Source organism: Chiloscyllium plagiosum, chromosome 10 (assembly GCF_004010195.1).
Source record: "Chiloscyllium plagiosum isolate BGI_BamShark_2017 chromosome 10, ASM401019v2, whole genome shotgun sequence".
Lineage (NCBI taxonomy): Eukaryota > Metazoa > Chordata > Chondrichthyes > Orectolobiformes > Hemiscylliidae > Chiloscyllium > Chiloscyllium plagiosum.
The window spans coordinates 87,314,319-87,339,008 of record NC_057719.1 but is presented as its reverse complement, the minus strand read 5'-3'; the positions used below and the strand labels follow the sequence as shown (position 1 = coordinate 87,339,008).

The 24,690-nt window shown below is 45.6% G+C and overlaps 1 protein-coding gene across 6 annotated transcripts in view; it reads right to left on the bottom strand.

The window, feature by feature from the left end:
* Window positions 1–618: 618 nt before the first annotated feature.
* pcmtl (l-isoaspartyl protein carboxyl methyltransferase, like) overlaps window positions 619–24,690 on the bottom strand; it is a 31,729-nt gene continuing 7,657 nt past the window's right edge. For all 6 annotated transcript variants that reach the window (XM_043698317.1, XM_043698315.1, XM_043698313.1 and 3 more), the window contains 7 exons: window positions 18,297–18,401; window positions 13,615–13,646; window positions 7,734–7,838; window positions 7,316–7,436; window positions 5,678–5,763; window positions 3,045–3,214; window positions 619–900 (listed from right to left, as the gene is read on the bottom strand). In XM_043698317.1, coding sequence (XP_043554252.1) covers window positions 888–900; window positions 3,045–3,214; window positions 5,678–5,763; window positions 7,316–7,436; window positions 7,734–7,838; window positions 13,615–13,646; window positions 18,297–18,401 — 632 coding nt within the window. In that variant the 3' untranslated portion in view covers window positions 619–887. The remainder of the gene's footprint in view (window positions 901–3,044; window positions 3,215–5,677; window positions 5,764–7,315; window positions 7,437–7,733; window positions 7,839–13,614; window positions 13,647–18,296; window positions 18,402–24,690) is intronic.

The window sequence follows — 24,690 nt, the reverse complement described above, 5'->3', positions numbered from 1 at the left end:
CCCTTTGGATTCTCCTTAACCCTATTTGTCAAAGCTATCTCATGTCCCCTTTTTGCCCTCCTGATTTCCTTAAGTATACTTCTACTGCCTTTATACTCTAAGGATTCACTCAATCTACCTGGAAATATCACGGTTCCTTACTGCTGCTGGGTCAAAATCCTGGAAATTGCTCCCAAATGGCACTGTGGATATACCTGCAGCCCAAGAATACAACTTGCTGGTGCCTCCTCAAGGGCAAATAGGAATCAGCAATTCAGATCCAATGAACAAATAAACAAGAATCCTGCCTGCTCACTCTGATGAGACCTTTATAGCTGGGAGGCTATAACTACCCCTCACCTTTTACCCATAAAGCCTGAGCCAGTCTCAGCCCCATCACAAACTGCAACATTAGTCAGCTCTCACAGAATTGACTGTTCCTGCCCACTCTCTGACCCAGAAGTACAATTGGATGCCATCCCCCCCAGGTGCCTTGGACAGATTGGCAACTCCCAAAAGGGGTTCAAACTTTCAGCAGGGGAGGGAAACAGAGGGTGTGGATGGTGCCAGGTGGTGTCATTGGAGTGAGGAAGAGGGGAAGGTAAGCTGCTCTGACTGTTACAGGAAGTGCTCAAGTTGTCATGAGCCAAGGAGAAATTTTATTGTAGATTCTGTCTTCACCGCAGAGACACGCTGTGGGCTGTTCTACAATCATGTAATTGATACTGACCACGCGCATTCAAACCAGTTCACTGATATCCAAGTGTAGCCCCACACCCCACCATCCAAACCTAAGGCTCAGCACTGATTTCCATCGAGCGAAAGTGATACTGAGATCAAAACACAATGTAGGTCAGTCACAGAGTCAGCTCCTTCTCAGGGTGTTGGTAAGAATCTGCCTCCCTCCTTCACAGGTCACTCCTGTAATATGAAAGGCATAATGTCATCAAAAGGGTCCTCCCCATACACTAATTATCCTCATCTTAATCCCGCAAACATACAGTCATAGAGATGTACAGCACGGAAACAGACCCTTCGGTCCAAATTGTCCATGCCGACCAGATATCCTAACTAATCTGGTCCCATGTACCAGCACTTGGCCCATATCCCCCCTAAACCCTTCCTATTAATATATCCATCCAGATGCCTTTTAAATGTTGTAATTGTACCAGCTTCTACCACTTCCTCTGGCAGCTCATTCCGTACATGCACAACCCTCTGCGTGAGGTTGTTTTCAAATTTTTCCCCTCCAGTTCTGGACTCCCCCATCCCAGGGAAAAGACCTTGTCTATTTATCCTAACCATGATTTTCTAAACCTCTATAAGGTCACCCCTCAGCCTCCAATGCTTCAGGGAAAACAGCCCCAGCCTATTCAGCCTCTCTCTATAGCTCAAACCCTGGCAACATCCTTGTAAATTATTTCTGAACCCTTTCAAGTTTCACAACATCCTTTTGATAGGAGGGAGACCAGAATTGTACACAATATCCAAAAGTGACCTAACCAATGCCCTGTACAGACACAATATGATCTCCCAACTCCTGTACTCAAAGCTCTGACCAACAAATGAAAGCATACCAAATGCCTTCACTAGGTGAAAGTGAGGACTGCAGATGCTAGAGATCAAAGTCAAAAGTGTGGTGCTGGAAAAGCACAGCAGGTCAAGCAGCAGAGGAGCAGGTGCTAAAAGGCCTATGTCCGAAACGTTAACTCTCCTGCTCCTCAGATGCTGCCTGACCTGCTGTGCTTTTCCAGCACCACACTCTCGACCTTCTTCACTATCTTACCTACCTGCGACTCCACTTTCAAGGAACTTTTTTTAGATTAGATTAGATTAGATTACTTACAGTGTGGAAACAGGCCCTTCGACCCAACAAGTCCACACCACCCCACCGAAGCGCAACCCTCCCATACCTCTACATTTACCCCTTACCTAACACTACGTGCAATTTAGTATGGCCAATTCACCTGACCTGCACATCTTTGGATTGTGGGAGGAAACCGGAGCACCCGGAGGAAACCCACGCAGACACGGGGAGAACGTGCAAACTCCACACAGTCAGTCGCCTGAAGCTGGAATTGAACCTGGGTCTATGGCGCTGTGCCACCGTGCCGCCCACAATCTTTTTGTTCAGCAACACTCCCTTACCATGAAGTGTACAGGTCCTGCTCTGATTTGCCTTTCCAAAATGCAACACCTCACATTTACCTAAATTAAACTCCATCTGCCACTTCTCAGCCCACCTGATCAAGATTCCCATTGTACACTGAGATAACCTTCTTCACTGTCCACTATACCACCAATTTTGGTATCATCTGCAAACTTACTAGCTATACCTATGTTCACATTAGAATCATTTATGTAAATAACAAAATGTCTTGTGCACAAAAAGCAAAACTAAATCTAATCCAGTTGTCACCTCAGTCTACTTTTGATCATCAGCAAAGAAACAGAGGTGAGGGTCATTGACAGCTGCACTTGCTCAGCAATAACATGCAATTAATTTGGGCTGCACCAGACCTCTCAGTTCCTGATCTCATGACAGCCTTGGTCCAAACATGGATAAAAGATCTAAACACCTGAGGTGAGGACAAATCACCTATCACTTCCCCCCCCTCCCACACACCCATTAATTACCCTCTCATACCCCAAAATCTAATTTCATCCTCTTGTCCCACACAGAGTATCCTCTCACCACGCTTTCCTCCACCCCCCCCCACCCCCAAACACAAAACTAATGAATCTCTCTTCTCCCTGTTCGAGGTTCCGACATTCCCTCAAGCCAATAATCCCCAGCTCAGGGCCTGTTGCAGTGCCATCTGTGGCAGAGCTGGGGATTGTGAGTGGCCAGCTCATATCTCCAGACAAACTGGGTCTCAGCTGGCAAGGTGACCCTCAAGTGACACCCCAGGGAGATTTTGTGTGGGATCTCAGACTGGTGTTAAAAACATGGGTCAGTTCCATCAGATGAGACACAATAAGTGACCCCCCTTCCCCAAACATTCATGACCCTGGCCCTCCTCCCAGTATGTAACCCACCTTCACTCCAATGCGTGCACACCTACCCTCCTAGCTGCCTGTCCCGATCCGTCAGGGGCACATATATCACTCCCATCAATGTGGTGCGGAGAATGGTTCCATCTGCTTTTTTGTCAAACTGCTGTAATGACTGACTTCCCCCACTTGCACCAACTGGAACAACCATACGACCACCAGGCTTCAGCTGATGCAGCAACTGAGGTACAGACAGAACAAGGTACAGGGTCACAGGGCTATACAAACCAAGGGACAGACAGAATAAGCACAGGGTCACAAAGCTGGACAGGCTGAGGGACAGGCAGAACGAGTACAGAGTCACAGAGCTATACAGACCGAGGGACTTCAGAACAGGCACAGGGTCACAGCTGTAAAGACTGAGGGACAGACAAAACGGGTACAGGGGTCACATCCAGACAGACTGAGGCACAGATAGAACAGGTACAGGCTTAGAGCCGAACAGACTAGGGTCAGGCAGAATGGCTACAGAATCTCTGACCCTGCTCTGAATCAAGAAATATTGTCTCTCATTTTAGCAGAGACTTCAAGACACCAACTTGTCCACAGCACAGCCATTCATGTACCATTATAGAATCATCAAAGCAGGAAATGCAACAACCAATTTCTGCACTGAGAGATCCCACAGAATGTAATAATGGGGTAGTCATTAGTGGAGTATTATATCCTGATGCTGCCAAGATTCCTGAATATTGTTAGAGCGGCACCTGTTAAAGCTCAACTCTATTCTTGTCGGAGATAGTCACTGCCTGGCACATGAGGTTCAAATTGGCTACTCACTAGCTCTTGCCAGGATATTATCCAATCTTTGCTGAATTTGGATATGAACTGTTTTAATATCTGTGGAGTCACAAATGGTACTGAAGATTGTACAAGAATTGAATCATAGGATTACAGATAATAGTAATTCTGCTGTTGCTGATAACCCACAGCAGTTCACCTGAGTTCTGGTCTGAATCTGTCCTGTCTCTCACAATGGCAGGGTCACACAACAGGTTGGGAAGGTGTTGGCAAGGTGAAGGTGGAACGAATGCAACGTGGTGATCACAAGTGTCAATAGGCACAACCATGGCCACATGAAACTGTGACAGGTAGATTGCTCAGGATGGATTCAAGTGGAATAGGCTCCCATTCAATAGCGATGCTACCAAGGTGCTCCTGGTGTTGGGCATCAGGGTCACCACAACCCAACCTTCCAACGGTGCAGCACTCCCTCAGCACTGACCCTCCGACAGTGTGGCACTCCCTCAAGTACTGACCTCCAACGGCGCGGCACTCCCTCAGAGCACTGACCCTCCGACAGAGCAGCACTCCCTCAGCACTGACCTTCCGACAGTGCGGCACTCCCTCAGCACTAACCCTCTGACAGTGTGGCACTCCCTCAGCACTGACCCTCCAGCAGTGCAGCACACCCTCAGGACTGACCCTCCGACAGTGTGGCACTCCTTCAGTACTGACCCTCCGACAGAGCAGCACTCCCTCAGCACTGACCCTCCGACAGAGCAGCACTCCCTCAGCACTGACCCTCTGACAGTGTGGCACTCCCTTAGCACTGACCCTCCGACGGAGCGGCACTCCCTCAACGCTGACCCTCCGACAGGGCGGCAATCCCTCAACGCTGACCCTCCGACAGGGCGGCACTCCCTCAGCACTGATCCTCTTACATTGCAGCACACCATCAGCACTGATCCTCTTACAGTGCGGCACTCCCTCAGCACTGACCCTCCGACGCAAAGGCACTCCCTCAGCACTGACCATCTGACAGTGTGGCACTTCCTTAGCACTGACCCTCCATCTGTGCAGCACTCCCTCAAGCACTGACCCTCCGACGGAGCGGCACTCCCTCAAGCACTGATCCTCCAACAGTGCAGCACTCCCTCAGTATTGACCCTCTGACAGGGCGGCACTTCCTCAGTGCTGACCTTCCGATTGTGCGGCACTCCCTCCGTACTGACCCTCCAACAGTGTGGCACTCCCTCAGCACTGACCCTCCAACAGTGCAGCACACCCTCAGGACTGACCCTCCACCAGTGCAGCACACCCTCAGGACTGACCCTCCGACTGTGCGGCACTCCCTTAGTACTGACCCTCCGACAGTGTGGCACTTCCTTAGCACTGACCCTCCACCTGTGCAGCACTCCCTCAGCATTGATCCTCTTACAGTGCGGCACTCCCTCAGCACTGACCCTCCAACAGCGCAGCACTCCCTCAGCACTGACCCTCCAACAGCACGACAGCGCTCCCTCAGCACTGACCCTCTGACAGTGCGGCATTCCCTCGGTACCATATTGCAATGTCAGCTTTGATTTTGATGGTCGAGGCAAAATGTAATGAGTGAAGTTAAATGCAAACATTTCTGTCTTGATTAGACCATGGGTTCCTCTCAGTAAACAATGGCTGACTTCTCAAGAAAAACAACAATAGTATGATGCTTTCAACATAGGAATTATTGCAAGTGCAGAATGTCATGTAATAAGAAAGTACTGTTCCACTTCTATTTTATGCTTTGAGTGAACTCTGTGGAGTATGAACACTTTGTGAACAAGGACTCTGAGCTTGATGCAGCCGAAATTCTCCTTGCTAACAGACTGTGAGGATCTCTGAAGCAGGGTTTAGAAGATTCAAGAAACAGAGACTCGCTTACGTCCTGAGGAACTACAGCCGCAGCTGCACCCACGTGAATGGCATCATAGGGCGCTCTTTCTGGGTAACCACGGCGACCATCTCCCGCTGCAAGACAAGGTTTATGAGGAGTGAGTATTAGGACCTGCTCCAGGCTTCACTCCAGAGTGGATTCACATGCCCCATCTCCAACTGAACCTCGCCTCTGAGGCTGAGAATATCCCCACATCGCTATACTCCTTCCGCATTCCTGGTAAGTGTCCTTCCACGCACCCACTGCATGTACCACCACTACTTGCATTTGCTCTCTGCCACCGAAAACCACCCAGTCCAACCCAACACCACCTCCCCACAATTGCTCAAACCTTCCCCTGTTTTACATCCAAAATTGGGCTGACAGGAGACAGAGTGTGGTGGTAGAAGGCTGTGAGTGTGATGGAGTCGAGAGTGTGGTGCTGGAAAAGCACAGCATCCCAGCAGGAGTGTCAACATTTCGGGCACAAGTCCCTCCTCCTCAAAACGGAGACTCTTCTGCTTCTCAGATGCTGCCTGATCTGCTGTGCTTTTCCAGCACCACACTCTCCATTTTGATCTCCAACAGCTGCAGCCCTCACTTTCACCTGTGTGCACAATGGAGCCCGGACTGCAGTAGGGTACCACAGAGATCAGTGCTGAGTCCCTTATTGCTTGACCTATTTGTAAATGATATACATAAAGTGGAAGGACGCTAAGTAGGTTTGCGGCTGACAAAGGTTGGCCAGGTGGTTGACAGTGTGGTGCAAGATCTCAGGTTATAGGGGGATATAAGCGGATTAGTCAGTCGGGTAGGTCAGTGGCAAATGGAATTTATCCCTGATAAACGTGAGGTGATGCTCTTTGGAAGAAGAAACAAGACAAAGGCAATGAATGGCAGGACACTCGTAAGCTCTGAGGAACAGAGGGATCTGCAGGGGCTTGTCCTCAGATTCTTGAAGGCAGGTTAATCAGGGAATGAGGAAGGCACAGGCATGGCTTTATCAGCCATGGCATAGATTATCATCAGAGCAGGGAGGTCATACTGGATCGGTACAGGACTTTAGTTAGGCCACAACTGAATTACTGTATGAAGTTCTGGTCACGACACTCTAGGAAGGATACGATTGCACTGGGGTGGATGGAGAGGAGATTCACCAGGGTGGAGTGGTTTAGCAATGAAGATAGGTTGGATAAGCTCAGATAGTTTTCATTGGAGCAGGGAAGCTTGAGGGGAGACATGATACAGATGTATAAGATTAGAAGGGCATGGACAGTCTGAATAGAAAGCAGCTGTTTCCCAGAGTTGAAGACAAGGGAACAGAATTTTAATGTGAAAGGCAGGAAGTTGAGAGAAAAACTTTTTTCGCTCAGAGGCTGGTAGTCTGGAATGCACTGCTTGGGATGATAGATGAGGCAGAAAACCTTACAACCTTTAAAACGTATGTGGATGAGCACTTGAAGAGCCATAACATTCAAGACAGTGGGCTCAGTGCTGGGAATTGGAACAATTGTGGGTAACAGTATATTTTTGGCAGCACAGATTCATGGCTATTTCCTCTCTCTCTCCCATTTCTTTCCCGTTTCACACATGTGCATGTGCCCACCACCAAACCTCCCCACCCCCCGCCCAACCCCCATCACGTACCAATCAGTGTGACGCGGCCTGAGCTGAGCAACGTGGCATTATCTGACTCCACGTTGCGAACGGATTGTTCCACTAGTTCTGGGATGTGGTCGATTCCAACCACTACCCCTGTGGCTCCCATCTGTGAACGGAGAGCAGGAGGAGTGTGCAGTAATAAACACAGATCCCAATTATTCCCCCCACCACGCATTCCTCCCCTCCATCCCCCCACCACCTCCAGCAAATCCGTATATTTCCAAACCAGAGTGCTGAATGACTTGCAGGGTTGGTGGTGCTCCCATGTATCTGCTGTGCCTGTAGAGGTTGCAGGTTGTCAGCCCAGTATGAAAGGCTACAATTCCAATAGGGTGCAGCTGAGCAAGCCCCTGCTCCTCACCTGGTGTATCCATTGAGCAGTGACCCTGCACCTCTCACTCACCATTCTAGCCATGCAGACAGTCAGGTAGCCACTTCCAGAGCCCACATCCAGTGCTCGAGCCCCTTCTTGCAGATGATTCTTCAGACATTCCAGTGCATGTGCGTGCTGGAAATGAACAGAAACACGAGAAATTCAGCAACAAGCTTAGTGCAGATTGGCCAAGCCTGGTTACACAGGTACAATAATACAACTCTAAAACAAATGACAGCGGGCTGATGGGGAGGTGCTGGCTCCACACACACACACACACACACACATACATACACAGCACACGCCTTTCTGACTGACTCAGGGTGCTCATCAGTATCCTACCATCTCATCAACACTGACTATGATTCTCATCGTCAACTGATGCAGCATTAGGAGCTTGTCAGGTTAGGAGTGTAGAAAGAGCTTTACTCTATATCTAAACCCTGTCCTGAGAGTGTTTGATAGGGAGTATGTAGAGGATACTTTACCTTTAGTTTAAAACAATGTAGGGAGCAATGCTTTCTCTTTAAAATGAGTACCGGTACCTTTACTTTGTATGTAACCCATGCTGTACTGGTCCTGAAATGTTTGATGGGGATACTGTACAGAGAGCTCTACCTTACATTTAAAAGAATAGAGGGAGCCTTACGCTGTATCTAACCATGTCCTGGGAGTGTCTGATGAGGACAGTGTGGAGAGGACTTCACTTTCTCTTTAATTGAGGGTGCTTTATTCTATACATAACCCTGCACTGTCGCTCCCTTCGGCGTGTTTGTTACGGACAGTGTCAAGGAAACTAGTTTTAGTTCAAAAGAGAAGGAACTTTACTTTCAATATAAAAAGGTTGAGTAGGTTTCTTTTCAGTTTAAACAGTAGAGAGAGCTTTACTGTCCATCGAACCCCTGCTGTCCCAGTCCTGAGTGGAAGAGTGTTGAGGAGCTTTAATTCAAATTTAAAAGAGTATGAAGCGTCTTATTCTATATCTAACCTCATGCTGTCCCTGTCTTGGGAACAATGTTGAAGGAGATTCATTTTCAGTTTAGAAGTGTAAAGTGGGATTTTCTCTGTCTCTAACCCAGTGCAGTTCCTGTGCTGGGAGTGTTTGATGGAGATAGAGTGCAACAAACTTTACTTTCAGTTCATCAAAAACAAATGAAACATTGCTTTCAGTTTAAAAGAATAGATAGAGCTTTATTCTCTTTCTAACCCAGCGCTATACTTACCATTCAGCTTTTGATAGGGTCAGTGAAGAGTGCATTTTGCTGTGAATCTTGTGCTGTACTGATCCTGGGAGTGTTTGATGGGGACAGTCTAGAGAGAGCTTTACTCTGTATCTAACCCTTGCTGTCCATGTCTTAACAGTGTTTGATGGGGATATCAAGGGAACTTTATTTTCTGTTTTAAGGCAAGAGTGGAGAGAGCTTTATAGAGTCATAGAGAGATACAGCCTGGAAAGAGATCCTTCAGTCCAACTCACCCATGCTGACCTATATCCTATATGAATCCTGTCACATTTGCCAGCATTTGGCCCACATCCCTCTAAACCCTTCCTATTCATATACCCATCCAGATGCCTTTTAAATGTTGGAATCGTACCAGCCTCCTCCACTCTTCTGGCAGCTCATTCCATGCATGCACCATCTTCTGCGTGAAAAAGTTGCCCCTTAAGTCTGTTTTAAATCTTTGCCCTCTCACCCTAAAAGTTCTCTAGTTTTGGACACCCCCACCCAGGGAAAAGACCTTTACTTTCAGTTTAAAGGAGTGGAAGTAACTTTACTCTGTATTTAACCCTGTGTTGTCTCTGTCCTAAAGGCATTTGATGGCAACAGTGTCAGGGAACTTTTAAGAGTCAAGGAGCTTTATTTTCAGTTTAAAAGAATAGATGTGGTTTTACGCTTCATTTAATTGCATCTCATGTTCCATGCTGTTCCAGTCCTAAGAGGGTTTGATGGGGGCAGGGACAAGGGTGGTTGACTTTCAGTTTAGAACAGTAGGGAAATCTTCCCTCTGTATCTAATCCTGTGCTGTCTCTAAGCTAGATGTATTTGATTGGGGCAGTTTCAAGGGAAAGTGAGGACTGCAGATGCTAGAGATCAGAGCCAAAAAGTATGGGCTTATGCCCGAAATGTCGATTCTCCTGCCCCTTGGATGCTGTCTGATTTGCTGTGCTTTTCCAGCACCGTATTTTTTGTTGCAGTTTCAAGGCAGCTTCACTTTCAGTTTACTTCCACTTTAAACAGAGTAGAAAGGGCTTTACTCTGTATTTACCCATGTACTGTCCCGGTCTTGGGAGGTGACCTTAATGGCCACTCTCGATGACAGGTCGATGCTCTCTTATGCAGCAAGGGTCAAGTTCGGTACCTACAAAGGGAGTCCACACACACAAACACACACACACACACACACACACACACACACGTCATGTCCTGCGCATCCTGTCAGTGGCTTAGGCAAGTGAAGCATTGGCTAAACTCCCTGACACACCATCATTCTTCAGAAAACACAACCACACAATAAATAGATGCTGCCAGTGTTGGAGGAGTTGAGCTATAGGGAGAGGCTGAGGCTGTTTTACCTGGATTGTCAGAGGCTGAGACCTTATAGAGGTTGATAAATCATAAGGAGCATGAATAGGAAAATAGGCAAGGTCTTTTCTCTGAGGTGAAGGAATCCAAAACTGGAGGGCATAGGTTTAGGGTGAGAGGGCAAAGATTTAAAACGACCTAAGGGGCAACCTTTTCACACAGAGGGTGGTAAATGTATGGAATAAGCTGTCAGTAGAAGTGGAGGCGGCTGGTACAATTGCAGCATTTAAAAGGCAGCTGGATGGGTATATGAATAGGAAGGGTTTGGAGGGATAGAGCTGGGTGCTGGCAAGTGGGACTAGATTAGATTAGGATATCTGGTCAGCATGGACCAAAGGGTCTGTTTCCATGCTGTACATATTTATAACTCTAAATATTCAAAGGCCATCCAGACTAACCACAAATTCCCTAGCTGCCTGTCACCAGAGTCCATCTGGGGAAGACAGTCAGGCATACCATTCAGTATTCCTGTACATCACGGAGGGCTGTTCAGGCATTGTGGAGGACAGGAATCAAGACAGAAGTCTGAAGAAAGGCAGCGACGTTACTGGACCTGTAATCCAGAAGCCCAAGTTAATGTTCTGAGGACGTGGGTTCAAATCCCATCAGAGCAACTGGTCAAGCTCCTCCCAATCTCATACTCATCATCAGATCCAACATTATGTGATCCTGAATTGAATCTTCAACATACTGTTCTAGGAAGTTGTCCTGAATATCTTACAAATTCCTCCTCATGCCTACCTCTGCCTGTCTGATTGTTGCAATCTACATGAAGATTAAAGTCACCAAGATTAATGATCTGCCTTTTTAAAATGCCCTCTGTATCTCCTGATTTGTTCTTCGTACCACCATACAGCTACTGTTAGGAGGCCTATAGAATACTTTCTACCTTTGTCAGTTCCAGTCCCACACTGGGCATCATTATCCAAATAACTGCTCTGTAATGCTTCCATATCCTCTTGATTTGTGAGTCCACATTTCCCCTCTCTCAAACCCTTCCCCCTCTATTTGACTAGTTTAAAACCCTCTCCACAGTCCTAGTTAGTCAATTCACCAGGACATGGTTCCAGCACAAATCAAGCAAAGCCCATCTGACCAGAGCAGCTCCATTCTACCCTAGTACTGCTGCCAATGCTCCATGAACCAAAAGCCAGTCCACTCACACTAATCCTTGAGGCACATATTTAACTCCACGACTTTATTCACCGTTTGCCAGTTTGCCCATGGCTTAGATAGTAATCCAGAGTTTATTACTTTGGAGATTCTGCGTTTATAATTTAGCTCCTGTTTAAACTCTTGCAGCAATACCTCATTTCTCAGCCTGCCAATGTCATTGGTACACACGTCGATAACGACTATTGGATCCATCCCTTCCATCTCAGAGATCTTCTCCAGCCCCAGGGAGATGTCCTTAATCCTGACACTGGGAAGGCAACACATCCTTCAGGAATCCTATTCCCTGCTGAAGAGATGAGTATCTATTCCCCTTATTAGACTGTTCCCGATCACAACTACAATCTCCAACCACTTTAAAGCCTCCCTGCACCAAGGTGCCGTGGTCAGTTTGCTCATTCTCCCAGTAGCCCTCATTTTTGTCTGCACTGTTTACAAGAACCTCGTAACTGTTGGACAATTTCAGCAGATAATGTTTCTCAACTGCAACCCCTTCTGTCCTTATACCTACCTCACTGGTGGTCACACCTTCGTGTCCCTAATCTCAAACCAATTTTAAGTTACCTGGTGTGACCACCCTCTAGTTTGAGGTGACCAAAGTAAATTTCCCTTCCCCCGGGTGGTACATTGTCTGCAGTTCAGAGTCCAGCTTCACCATTCAGATTCAAAGTTACTCCAGCTGCAAACACTGACTGTCGGTGTGCTCCTTCTGAATCACGTTGGTGTCCAGCAGCAATAATTATTTATCCTGTCATCACTATTTAATTTGATTTATTTCATAAATTAATTGCATTTCATTACTTGCTCTTTACAATTTACTGTAATGATGTCTTTTATTAAACAGTAACAGCAGCCAGTTTTAAGAAAAGATAGAATAATAATATCAGAGACCTAAGCACAAACCGGAGACCTGATTTTTCATTTAAAGACCAGAAATATTCACTAGCTTCACTCCTCTCTCTGCACACGGTGACATCTGCAGGTCACTTTTTATCCTCCTCCACTCACCTTCCTCTTGATAGAGTTCACTTCTTGCAGTAGACACTAGTTAAAACCCCTCTAGTCCCATGTGCACAAGTTCCTACTTGAGACAAGTTTCTAGTTCACTTACTGGGCCTTTCTCTCACTCAGATGGTCTCCTTCACACTGGCTGTGCTCCCTACTGACCATTCAGTTTAAAAAAAAATCCTTTCTATTCCCTGTGAATTGTACATGTTTCTCCTTCTTCTTCTATGGGAGATGGGTGTAATTGGTCATTAGAAGGTGGTAGTGAGCTACCTTCTTTAATCACTGTGTTTACACCAACACTGCTTTTGGAAAGGTAGCTGGATTTTAACCCAGCAACACTGAAGGACAGGCAACATATTTCCAAGTCAGGATGGTAAGAGACTTGGAGGGAACTTGCAGGGAGCGGTGCTCCCATGTATCTGCTCCCTTGTCCTTCTAGATGGATGTGGTTATGTGTTTAGATGGTGCCATTGCCAAAGGAGCCATGGTGAGATGTTGCAGTTCACCTTGTATATTGCACGCACTGCTATTAAAGTATGCCAGCGGTGAAGAAGTGAAGGTTGAAGATGGTGGATGGGTGCCAATCAAGCAGGCTGCCTTGTCCTGGATGGTACTGAGTTTCTTGTATGTTGCTGGAGCTACATTCATCGAGGGAAGTGAACAGCATTCCGTACACTTCTCACTTGCAATTGGTGGACAGGCTTAGGGGAGTCAAGAAATGCAGGATTCCCAAACTACGACTTGCACTTGTAGCCGCAATATTAATATATTCATATGGCTTCCCAGTTTAGTTTCTTGTCAACGGTAACCCACACGATGTTGATAGTGAGGAATTCAGTGATGCTAATGACTCTGATAGCCAAACAGCAATGGCTAGTTGGCGAGGATCATTGCCTGGCATTTACCTTGTGCCAATCTCTTGCTTTTCCCCATTCCACTGCACAGCACGTCTAATCCAAATAACCACCCAATGCCCTCGAAAACCTTAACTGAACCTCCATCCGGTCAGAATATTCTATACCCTAACTGGTCACTGAGGAAAAAAGCTTTCTCACGCATCACCTTTGCCCTTTTTTTTGCAAGTTACTTTAAAAACACAATTAGCCTCATTCAGCACACAGTAGTACAAATTGCACACCACTTACCATGTGAGGTGCACTAATGGTGGCCTGATAACCTACAGAAGATGAAAAACAGCAAAGGTTACAATAATTACATAAATGAGAATAAGTGCTTGTAGATGCAATATACACACACACACACACACACACATTGACACACATCCTGCGTCTTACAAAGCAATGACATGATTGCAGTCACCCCCAAAAAAAAAGCAACTTGATTCAAAATATATACACAGGAACTACAAGTCAACTACAAATATATACACACAGACCTTAAGGGACAGAAACTATAATCTGATTGTGTGTGTATACACTTACACACACAAACAGGGGAGAGTGCAGAAGGCTGCAGCACAGAAGGATTTGGGGGTCACAAAAAGCGAGCATCCATGTTAGGCAAGGAATAAGGAAGGCAAATGCAATTTTGGTCTTTTTTACAAAAGAAAATAATGCATAAAAATAGGGAAATCTTGCTAAAAATATAATGGTACTAGTTTGACCACAGCTGGAACACTGAACAGCTTTGTCTCCTTTTTTAAGGAAAGATATATTGCTATTGAAGGCAATCCAAAGAAAATTCACTGGGTTGATCCTGGATGTAGAGGGATTTTCTTGAGGGAAGGTTGAGTAGGTTGGACTTGCACTAATTGGAATTTACAAAATTGAGAAGTGACCTTATTGAAACTTCTCTCAGAATCTTGTATGTTGAGAGGGTAGAGGTGGAAAGATCGTTTTCCCTCATGGGAGAGTCTACGATCAGAGGGCATCATCTCAGAATAAGGGGTTGCCCATTTAGGACAGAGATGAGGAGAGATTTCTTCTTTCAGAGGATGGTTGAATCTGTGGAATTCTTTACCGTGGAGTGCTGTTGAGGCTGATTCATTAAGCATATTCAAGGTTGAGATATGCAGATTTTTAATCAGTGAGGGAATCAAGCCTTGTAGAGAATAGGCAAGAAAGTGGAGTTGACAATTGTCAGATCAGTCATGAATGGCAGAGCAGACTTGATGGGCTGAATGGCCTACTTCTGCTCCTGTGTCTTATGGTCAACCTAAGGAACAGGAACTGCAACCTGATGGTAATTGAGGCACTGAAACTACACTCTGAGTGTTAACATTAACTCAGAGGGGCAGGTTCAGCAGTCTGACTGCCAATATACACACAATCTGAGGGACGGTAACTACATTCTGACTGCACTGTGGGGAACAGCTGCAATCTGCATGTAAATATTTATACAGCCTCAAGGGCAGAAACTACAGTTTGACTGCAAACATATCCTGAGAAACATGCGTTTCAATCTTGATGTAAATATGCACACACCCTGAAGAGGAGAAACCACAGAATAACTGTAAAGACACACACACACAGACTATAAATGAATATAACACAACCTGACAGACTGGAAGTGAAGTCAGACTGTTGTGTACGTATTTCAGTAACTGTGATAACTCACCATGACTTTTCTGACAACACCTTCCAAACACACACCCTCCACTAGAAAAGCAGCAGATATGTGGGAACATTGTGAACTGGAACTATACTACTGTTCCTTCACTGGTGCTGGATTGAAACTGCCTCCCTAACAGTGCCATGAGTGCCCCTACACCCAGGGACTTCAGTGGATCAAAAGGCAGCTCTCCAATACCAACCCCAAGGCAAAAAGGGATGAGCAATGAAATGCTGGCCCAGCCAGCAAAGCCCAAACTCTCTGGATAAACAAGAAAAAGGTTTGATCTGATTGTAGCTATCAATTCTATTTAAGCAAAGAACACTGGGACTGTACAGAGTTAGATTAGGAGCTGAACAGGAGAGGACGGAGTTAACTGTTAAGAAGTCGGAGATGCAAGGGTGGGGGGGGGGGGAGAGCATGACAAGGACCTGCACTTGGAATCTCTTAATGTAAGGAGGTTGTTATGCTGCATCTATCACTCAGTTATGACTGACTGGGAAACTCGCCTACTCTTACCGCCTGCAATAAACACATCAAAAAGGCTTACCACCTTTTTGGCTGCATTACAACACACTTTTTTGTTATTTGTTCTGGGCTGTTTGCTGGGAAGACCAGTATTTATTGTCCAGAAAGCAGTTAAGGGTCAAGCTGTGGGTCTGCAGTCATATACAGTCACAGAGTCCTACAGCACAGAGACAGATCCTTTTGCCCAAACTGGGCCATGCCGACCAAAATGTCCATCCACGCTAACCCCATTTCCCTGCACTGGGCCAATATTCTGCTAAATCTTTCCTATCCATGTATTTGTCCAAATACCTTTTAAATATTGTAAATATAGCCACCTCAACAACGTCCGCTGGCAGCTCATTCCATATGCGTACCACCCTCTGTGTAAAAAGGCTGCCCCAGGTCCCCTTTTATTCTTTCCCCTTTAACTTTCAATTAACGCCCTCTAGCCCTCAAGTCCACAAGCCTGAGAAAAAAACTGAGTGCATTTACCCAATTCATGCCTCTCATAATCTTATAAACCTCTATAAAATCCCCCCCTCAGTCTCCTACACTCTAAAGAAAGAGTCCTAGCTTGTCCAACCTCTCCCTATAACTCAGACCATTGAGTCCAGACAACATCCTTGTTAATTTTGTCTGCACTCTTTCCAGTTTAATAACATCCTTCCAACAACAAGACGACAAAAACTGAATACGATATTCCAAGTGCAGCCTCACCAACATCCTGTGTAACTGCAATATAACTTCCCAATGTGTATACTCAATGCCCTGACTGATGAAGACCACTGTGCCAAAAGCCTTCTTCACTGTCCTGTCTACCTGTAACTCCACTTTCACAGAACTGTACACCTGAACTCCAAGATCCCACTGTTCCACTACACTCCTTCAGGCCCTACTATTCACCATAAAACTCCTACCTTGATTTGATTTTCCAAAATGCAATATGTGGGCCAAAGCAGATAAGACCAGCAGATTTCTCCCTAAAGGACATTCATGAACTGGGTGGGTTTTTATGACAAGTAGTTACTTATTCTAGAATTTTTGAATTCACCGCTGCCATGGTGGGACTTGAAATCATGTCCCCATGACATTAGCCTAGGGGTCTCAGTTACTACTTCAGTTATATTACCACCACCCCACTCCTAAAACACACATAGTTAGTGATGATTTTTTTGTGGATTAAAGAATCGTAAAGAAAGAATGCCCTGGATTTGTATTACTAGTAAATGAGACTGTGTGCCTACTGTAACAAATTGAATCAGACAATTGCTGCTGGTGTCTGCACGTGTGCTTTTAAATGAGTGAGTTTTTTTCCACAGACAGTAGTCAGGATCTGGAAGGCTGCAATTGGAAAGGTAGTGGAAGCTGATTAGATTAATTGTGTTAAAAGGAAATCAGACCTGAAGGTTGAGAATTTAGTGTTACAGATGAAAAGAGATGCAGGACCAAATATAACTGCATTTTCAAAGATCCAGCAAAATGATGGAAGGCTAAATGACCTATTGCTCTGCAGTCTTCAATTCTACAATTTTTGTGACCACATTTTCTTCTGTGACCATCAAGCCCTGAGGGGGGGAGGGGGGACCTGAGCTTCTGGGCCAGAGATCAGGACACTACAATAAGAGGAAGCAATGGTATTATCACTGGTATTACTGGTATTATCACTGAATTGTTCATCCAGGGACCCAGGTAATGTACTGGGGACCCAAGCTTACATCACACCACTGCAGATGGTGGAATTTGAATTCAATTTTAGGGTGCCAAAGTGGCTCAGTGGTTAGCACTGCTCCCCACAGCACCAAGGACCCAGGGTCTGTGCGCAGTTTGCACATCCTCCCAGTGTCTATATCTGTCCGATTTCTTCCCATAGTCCAAAGGTTAGGTGGTTCGGCCATGCTAAATTGCCCATAATGTCCAGAGATGTGCATATTAGGTGGATTAGCCATGGCAAATGCAGGGTTACAGAGATAGGAGAAAGTGAGGACTGCAGATGCTGGAGATCAGAGCTGAAAATGTGTTGCTGGAAAAGCGCAGCATCCAAGGGCTTCAGCATCCTGAAGAAGGGCTCATGCACAAAACGTCAATTCTCCTGCTCCTTGGATGCTGCGCTTTTCCAGCAACACATTTTCAGTTACAGAGATAGGTCAGGGTGTGGGTCTGGGTGGGATGCTCTTCGGAGGGTCGGCATGGACTCAAAAAGCCAAATGCCTGTTTCCACACTGGGATTCCATGTTAACACTGCACCAGAAGCCCGACTGAACACGTGCGGCGCCTTGTTGAAAGGCTTACTCCTGCTGGGTTACCCTTCCATGCGTGGTAAACCCCGCTGGGTTACCCTTCCATGCATGGTAAACCCCGCTGGGTTACCCTTCCATGCGTGGTAAACCCCGCTGGGTTACCCTTCCATGCGTGGTAAACCCTGCTGATATCTTACCCACATTAGTGAATGTCAGATCTGGTGAAGGATACTTGAGAGTCCAGTCCTGAACAACCTAACGCACACAACGCTGCAAAGCAAGGATCTCCAGGAATAGGGAGCTCCAACCTCAGATCAGTCTTGTGGACATTATGTTTAGGGTCAGCTCTTCAACTCAAATCCTACCTAAGCACTGGTCAAATCCCAACTTCAACCCTCAGCCATCAAATTCAGGACCTCCTGACACCTCCCCAACCTCCCCTTCCACCCCCCCCCCGAAAACACTTGCTGGAAGAAGAGTTGGGCTTTATGAAGCAGAGGTAAACTCACCAATAGACTGTGGAGAATCCGCGTACGGATTAGTTCTGCAATACAGTCCCCGGTCTGTAGCCATCATAGCATCAAACACTCGCTGTGAGCGAATCACGCCATTTTCTGCAGGGGGGAGAGAAAACACTGGGTTATTGAAGAGGGCATATAGGCAGCTCCAGAGACAGATGCGAGGTATCCGCGAGCTCTGTAATGCTCTGCAGCTTTTTATTTATTTGTCTTTCTGACTGCGATCTTAAACAGGAAAAGGACTTTCTTGAAACCAAGGGTTGCCCTTTTAAAATCAAGTTACTGGAACTCATTGCGAGTTGTGCTACATTATTGATTTGTTCAAGCTGTGGGGGGATGAGCTAAGGCAGCACACCACCAAACTGGGGGGGGATACAGAGTAGGATTTGGCTGGCAATGGGTAGCTGATTGAGTAATGGACAAGTAGTGGGCGTCACGGGGCGGCTGAGCAGATTGCGGGGCGTCACGGGGCGGCTGAGCAGATTGCGGGGTGTGCACACGCAAGACCAAGGGGCAGGCGACTTTCCAACCTACAAGGAGTAGGATCTGTCTCTATATCTCACTGCATCTACCCAGAAGACAGTCAGCTCCTCTCTCCCACCATTTGCCAGCAGCTGTGAAACTAAACAAAGAATGTGCAAAGCCCCTGTGCCTTTGACAAAAACAAAAATCTGGGAATCTGGAGGAGAACTGAACCTGTTGGGCAGAAAAATTAACATCTTATCAAAACCTGCGGAATGCTGCAATCGAACACTCATAGTCCCACAATCCAAAGATGTGCAGGTTAGGTGAATTGGCCAAGCTAAATTGCCCATTGTGTTCAGGGGTGTGTAGGTTAGGTGCATTTAGTCAGGGGTAAATGTGGGATAACAGGGTAGAAGTATGGGTCTGGATGGATTATTGTTCCGAGAGTTGAGCCAAAGGGCTTGTTTCCACCCTGTAGGGATTCTAAATTCTGAGCAGTGCTTCCTCAATTTTTGTTTCTCTCCACCCATAACACCGTTTTTGTTTGTTTGTATGAGAGTGTCAGCGTTTTAATGGGGGGTTAGAGTTTTAAATAGTAGAGTCACATGATGACAGTTCACGTGGTTAAAGTTTACTCATTGATAATAAATAGTGATTAAGCACAGGAACCTGGACTGAGTTTTCCGCTAACATGACTCACCAGATAGGTAAATCGGATATTTTGTGGACTTTGTTTAAATCTTTAACTTCTGTGACGACACGGGTTGAAGGCTCAAGTATCAGTGCACTTTCCCAAGTGGGTTGTAATAACAGTAACTGAACTCCATCTTGGGGACTTGCACTACCCCCACAGCCTCAAGCACTTCCCATTGGGTCTGGAATTACATCGACATTCAAACTTCTCAATACTGTTGGAAAAAGACTGGTGGGGTGGAGTTTCAAATTACAACTAACTGGTCGATTTGCAAACCCGTGCTGTCACTATACTACAAACCACATATGACAACTGTCCAGTTAAAGGGATGGCTCAAATATATCATGAAAGTCTCAGGCAGAGTCGCAGAATTCATTACCTGTGTCCACGGTCACCATATTGTTGTCACTGGGGTGGCACATTGATAATCAAGCCCTACTATTCCCAGAGTTTGGGCAAAACTTAAAATTTTAAGAAAATACACAATGATCCGCAATTCACCTGATTTTCAAGCCCCAGGTTGACAGAAAGCACAAAACGGGCGTCGGCACTTAATATGATTTACTATTTATTACAAACAATTAAACTCTAAGTTCAGGATACAAACTGTCAGCGTGTAACTCTACTAATTAAAACTCTAATTGCTTTATAAATGAACCCTTAAACACACAGAGAAAGTAAATACATGGATGGAGAGCAATCAGGAAAGAACTATACTATCCTTCCATCATAAGGTCAGAAGTAGGGGTGTACAACAATGATTGCATAACGTTCAGCACCATTTGTGAAGCAGTCCATGTCCAAATGCAACAAGATCTTAACACCCAGGGTTAGGTAGACAAGTGGCATGTAACATTCACCTCACACAAATACCAGACAATGACCATCTCCAACAAGAGACAATCTAACCACTGCCCCTTGACATTCAATGGTGTTACCATCACTGAATCCCTCATTGCCAACATCCTGGGGGTTACCATTGACCAAAACTCAACTGGACTCACCACATATATGGAGTGGCTACAAGAACAGGTCACAGGCTAGGAATCCTGAACTGAGTAACTCACCTCCTGACTCCCCAAAGCCCATTCATTGTCTACATGGCACAAGCCAAGAGTGTGATAGAATACTTCTCTATCTGCCTGGATGTGTGCAGCTGCAACATTCAAGAAGCTCAACACCATCCAGGTCAAAGAAGCCCACCTGTTAGATATAGCCACAAACATCCACTCCCTACACTACTGACGCTCAATGGCAGAAGTGTGTACCATCAACAAGATGCACTGAAGAAACTCATCAAAGAGTCTTAGACAGCACCTTCCAAACCCACAACCAATTCTGTCTAGAAGCAAGAGCAGCAGATACAAGGGAACCCCACCACTTGCAAGTTCCCTTCCAAGCCACATACCATCCTTCAGCGCTGCTGGGTCAAAATCCTGGAATTTCCTCAACGTCATTGTGGGTCAACTTACAGCACATGGACTGCAGCAGTTCAAGAAGACAGCTCACCACCACCTTCTCAAGGGCAACCGTGGATGGGCAATAAAGGCTGACCAGCCAGTAACGCCCATGCCCCACAAGCGAATAAAAAAAACGTTTGATCGCCTTTGTTCACGAGATCTGTTGAATTGGTTCCTGCTGATTAGAAGGTTTCCTCTTGGCCTTGCATTTTTCCAAATACTTTCAATGGTTTGTAAGAGGCACAGGGTGGCTGGGTCACTTCTTAAACAGTCACTGACATCAATGTGTCAGGATGGTAACCCGTAACAAATGCAGTGCCACAATTATTAACAACATATTTTCATGACTTGGATGGGGAAAGTGAACATACTGTAGCCAAGTTAGCAGATGGCACAAAATTTGGTGGGAAGGTAAGTGGTGAGGATGACTCAAACAGTATGTACAGGTATATTGACAGTTTAAGCAAGTGGGCAAAAGCTTGGCAGATGGAATAGAATGCGTGAGGTTAAACACTTCAGCAGGAACAATAGAGGGGCTGAATATTATTTAAATGGAGAAAGATTGCAGAAAGCTGCAGTAGAGAGATTTGTGAACCCTCCTGCATAAATCACAAAAAGCTAACATATAGCTTCAGAGGATATCAGAGAAGGCAAATGGAATGTTGGCCTTAATTTTAAAGGTAACTCACTTTAAACAGATGAGTTTGTGTACGTTTTTTTGTTAAGTCCTATATGAGCTTTCTGATGTGCACTGTGATACAACAAACTGATCACCACAACATTCTGAGTTTATTCTGCTAATTAAAACTCAGCTACTGTAATCCTTCAAATTAAGGCATGGCAAAAACCATTTTGGTGCAGGAGTACAGGTTTTACTGGGGCTTTCCAAAAGGGGAGTGTTATGCATCAAACTGATTGCCCCAAACAATTTAGGAACACATGGCAATGAAAAGTTAGCTCCCACTAACCCCTGATTAAAAAGAATTTTCTTTGTGTCAATTTTGTAGCGCTGCATGAGTTATTACTGGACTTGGAATCGTTTAGGGCAGCAAAATAGCAAACAATTTCAAAATTAAGTGGAAAAAAAAGCTGGGAAAGCAGAGCATTGTTTGCCTCTCCCAATTAAGGGCTCTTTTCAAACTACATTTCAAGGAATTGGAGTGTAAATTAAGTCTTGCTATAGGTAGCAAAAGATGAAGGTGGTGGACGAATATCTGTGATAACAACCTGGGATTGTGCAGCATTGATGCTGCTGTTACAATAACCCAACCTTCCTGTTATAGGTGTGGATAACTTGGCATTTTTTAAACTGGTCTGCACTTCACTGTGGCCAGGCAAAGTGAATAATTATTGGCAGCTGATTTAGAAATATTACATGTGGCCCAAAATACAACTGTAGTCTGACTAAAGAATGATTATTTTGCATTGTTTTTGACAGGCATTTTGCAAGTAAGGATGAAGAGGCCATGCCACTGATGCAGGGCCAAGAGACCAAATGAGTAAATTTCACAGCCAGAGGGCAGTGACGGAGCTCTTGTGTAGACCTGATGAGAACAACAGAGGAGGAGGCATGGCCAGATGATCTCCAAAGGGAGTGCAAGGCTGCTAAACAGAGGCAGCAACATAGCAGTCTCAGTCAGGAGAGACAAGATGCTTTGTGGGCACAGAAGGTGGCACGGTGGCTCAGTGGTTAGCACTGCTGCCTCACAGCACCAGGGACCCAGGTTCAATTCCTGCCTCGGGCAATTGTCTGTGTGGTGTTTGCATATTCTCCCCTCGGCTATATGGGTTTCCTCCGGGAACTCTGGTTTCCTCCCACAGTCCAAAGATGTGCAGTTGAGGTGAATTTGCCATGCTAAATTGCTCGTTGTGTTCAGGGACGTGTGGGTTAGATGCATTAGCCTGGCATAAATGTACAGTAGTAAGGGAATGGGCTTGGGTGGGATACTGTTTGGAGTGTCGGGCCGTAGGGCCTGTTTCCACACTGTAGGGATTCTATCATTCTTACAGAGCGTTATAAAGACTGCAGCAACACGATAAGTCTGCCAAGGGCAAAACACCCCGGAACTTGGGACTCCAAAACACTGCAGTCTGTGCTCAGAATGCTGCAGCAATGCAGTGCCTGACTCCTGTCCAGACAGGACAGCCCAGCCCATGGCAAGCTGCAATGCGAGCACAGAATACTGTTGCACCGCAGTGTACATGTGCCAGAGAAAGGCTGGAGGCCACTATCGGTGCTAACAGCTCTCATTCAACGAGAAATCCAACACTACAACTTTGATTAACAAGCCAAAAATTGGAGTATAAAAATTGGGAATCCTTGCTAAAAATGTATACATGGCATTAGTCAGAATACTGTGAGCAGTTATATAGAAAGGATATACTAACATTGGAGGCAGACCAGAGAGATTCACTAACCTGGTAGAAGGTATGGAGGGGGAGCGTCTTATAAGGAGGTTGAATTGCTTGGGCTTGTGCTTATTGGAGTTTAGACAAATGAGATTGGTCTTATTGAAACATATAAGATTCTTAGGAGACTCGAGAGAGAGTAGATGTAGAAAAGTTGTTTCCCCTTGTATCTAGGATCAGAGGACATAATCTTAGAATAAAAGGTTGCCCATTTAAGACAGTGATGAGGAGGAATTTCTTCGTTCTGAGGGCAGTGAATTCTTGTTGAAGCTTGATCATGAAGTATATTCAAGGCTGACACAGGCAGATTTTTAATCAATAAGGGAATCGAGGGTGATGGGAAGTGATGGAGCAGACCAGATGGGCTGAATGGCCAACTCCTGCATCTACATTATATGGTCTTAAAAGTCACAGCTTACAACAACACGGACGGAAGTAAATTCGGAAAGAGGTTCAGTTATCTTTGTTCGCAAGATCTGTGGATATGTTTTTTGTGGATTGGAAGGTTTCTTCTCAGACTTCCTTTTCCAAATGATACCACTGGTTTGCAACATGCACAGGATGGCTGGCTGGCTGGCTCACTGATTCAATGTCATTGACTTATCGGTTAAAAGTCACAGTTTACAGCAACTGTTGAAGGAAAGATAAACTGGTTTCCTGCGGGTTTATAGTGAATTTTGATTGTGGAGAACAGGAAAAGACAGCTCCTGAGGTGGAGATCTGATCAGTTCTCTCTGCATTTTGTTCCCAGCTCCAAGCTGTTCAGTTATGTGAGCACCAATCACATAGTCATTCAAAAGGTCTTTGGTATCAATAACTAGTCACCAGTGTATAGACCAAACAATGTTTTTGTTATTAACCAAAGCTCCATGTGTATACAGAACCCTCAACTCCAGCTGGTTTGCAACCTAAACTTCAATTTCATCTCCTCCAAGCAACTGCATGAACGTTTGCTATCAGGATCAAGTTTACTCGTTTTATAAGCATGCAGCAATCCTTGCAAAACCTGTACTTTCCCATTTCAGTCAGAAGTTTTAAGAAGCACAATTTGAGAGATCAGGGTCAGTCTGCAATGTGCGTGTGTGTGCACGCGCATTCAGAATCTGAGCGTACCAGAATTTGGGGTTAGTGCACGCGACCACTGTGGGGGTGCTCAGAGTCTGAAAGAGATCAGTATATGTGCATGCAGTCATTGTGTGCAATTAGAGTGTGACTGAGAAAGATTAGGCTCTGTGCAGTGATCAATGTCTGTGCACATGGTGAATGTGTGTCTCTTTAGGGTTGTCAACGTGTGCAATCCCTGTACGTTCAGAACCAATGTATATTCAGGGACTGTGCGCATCATCATTGTATGTTG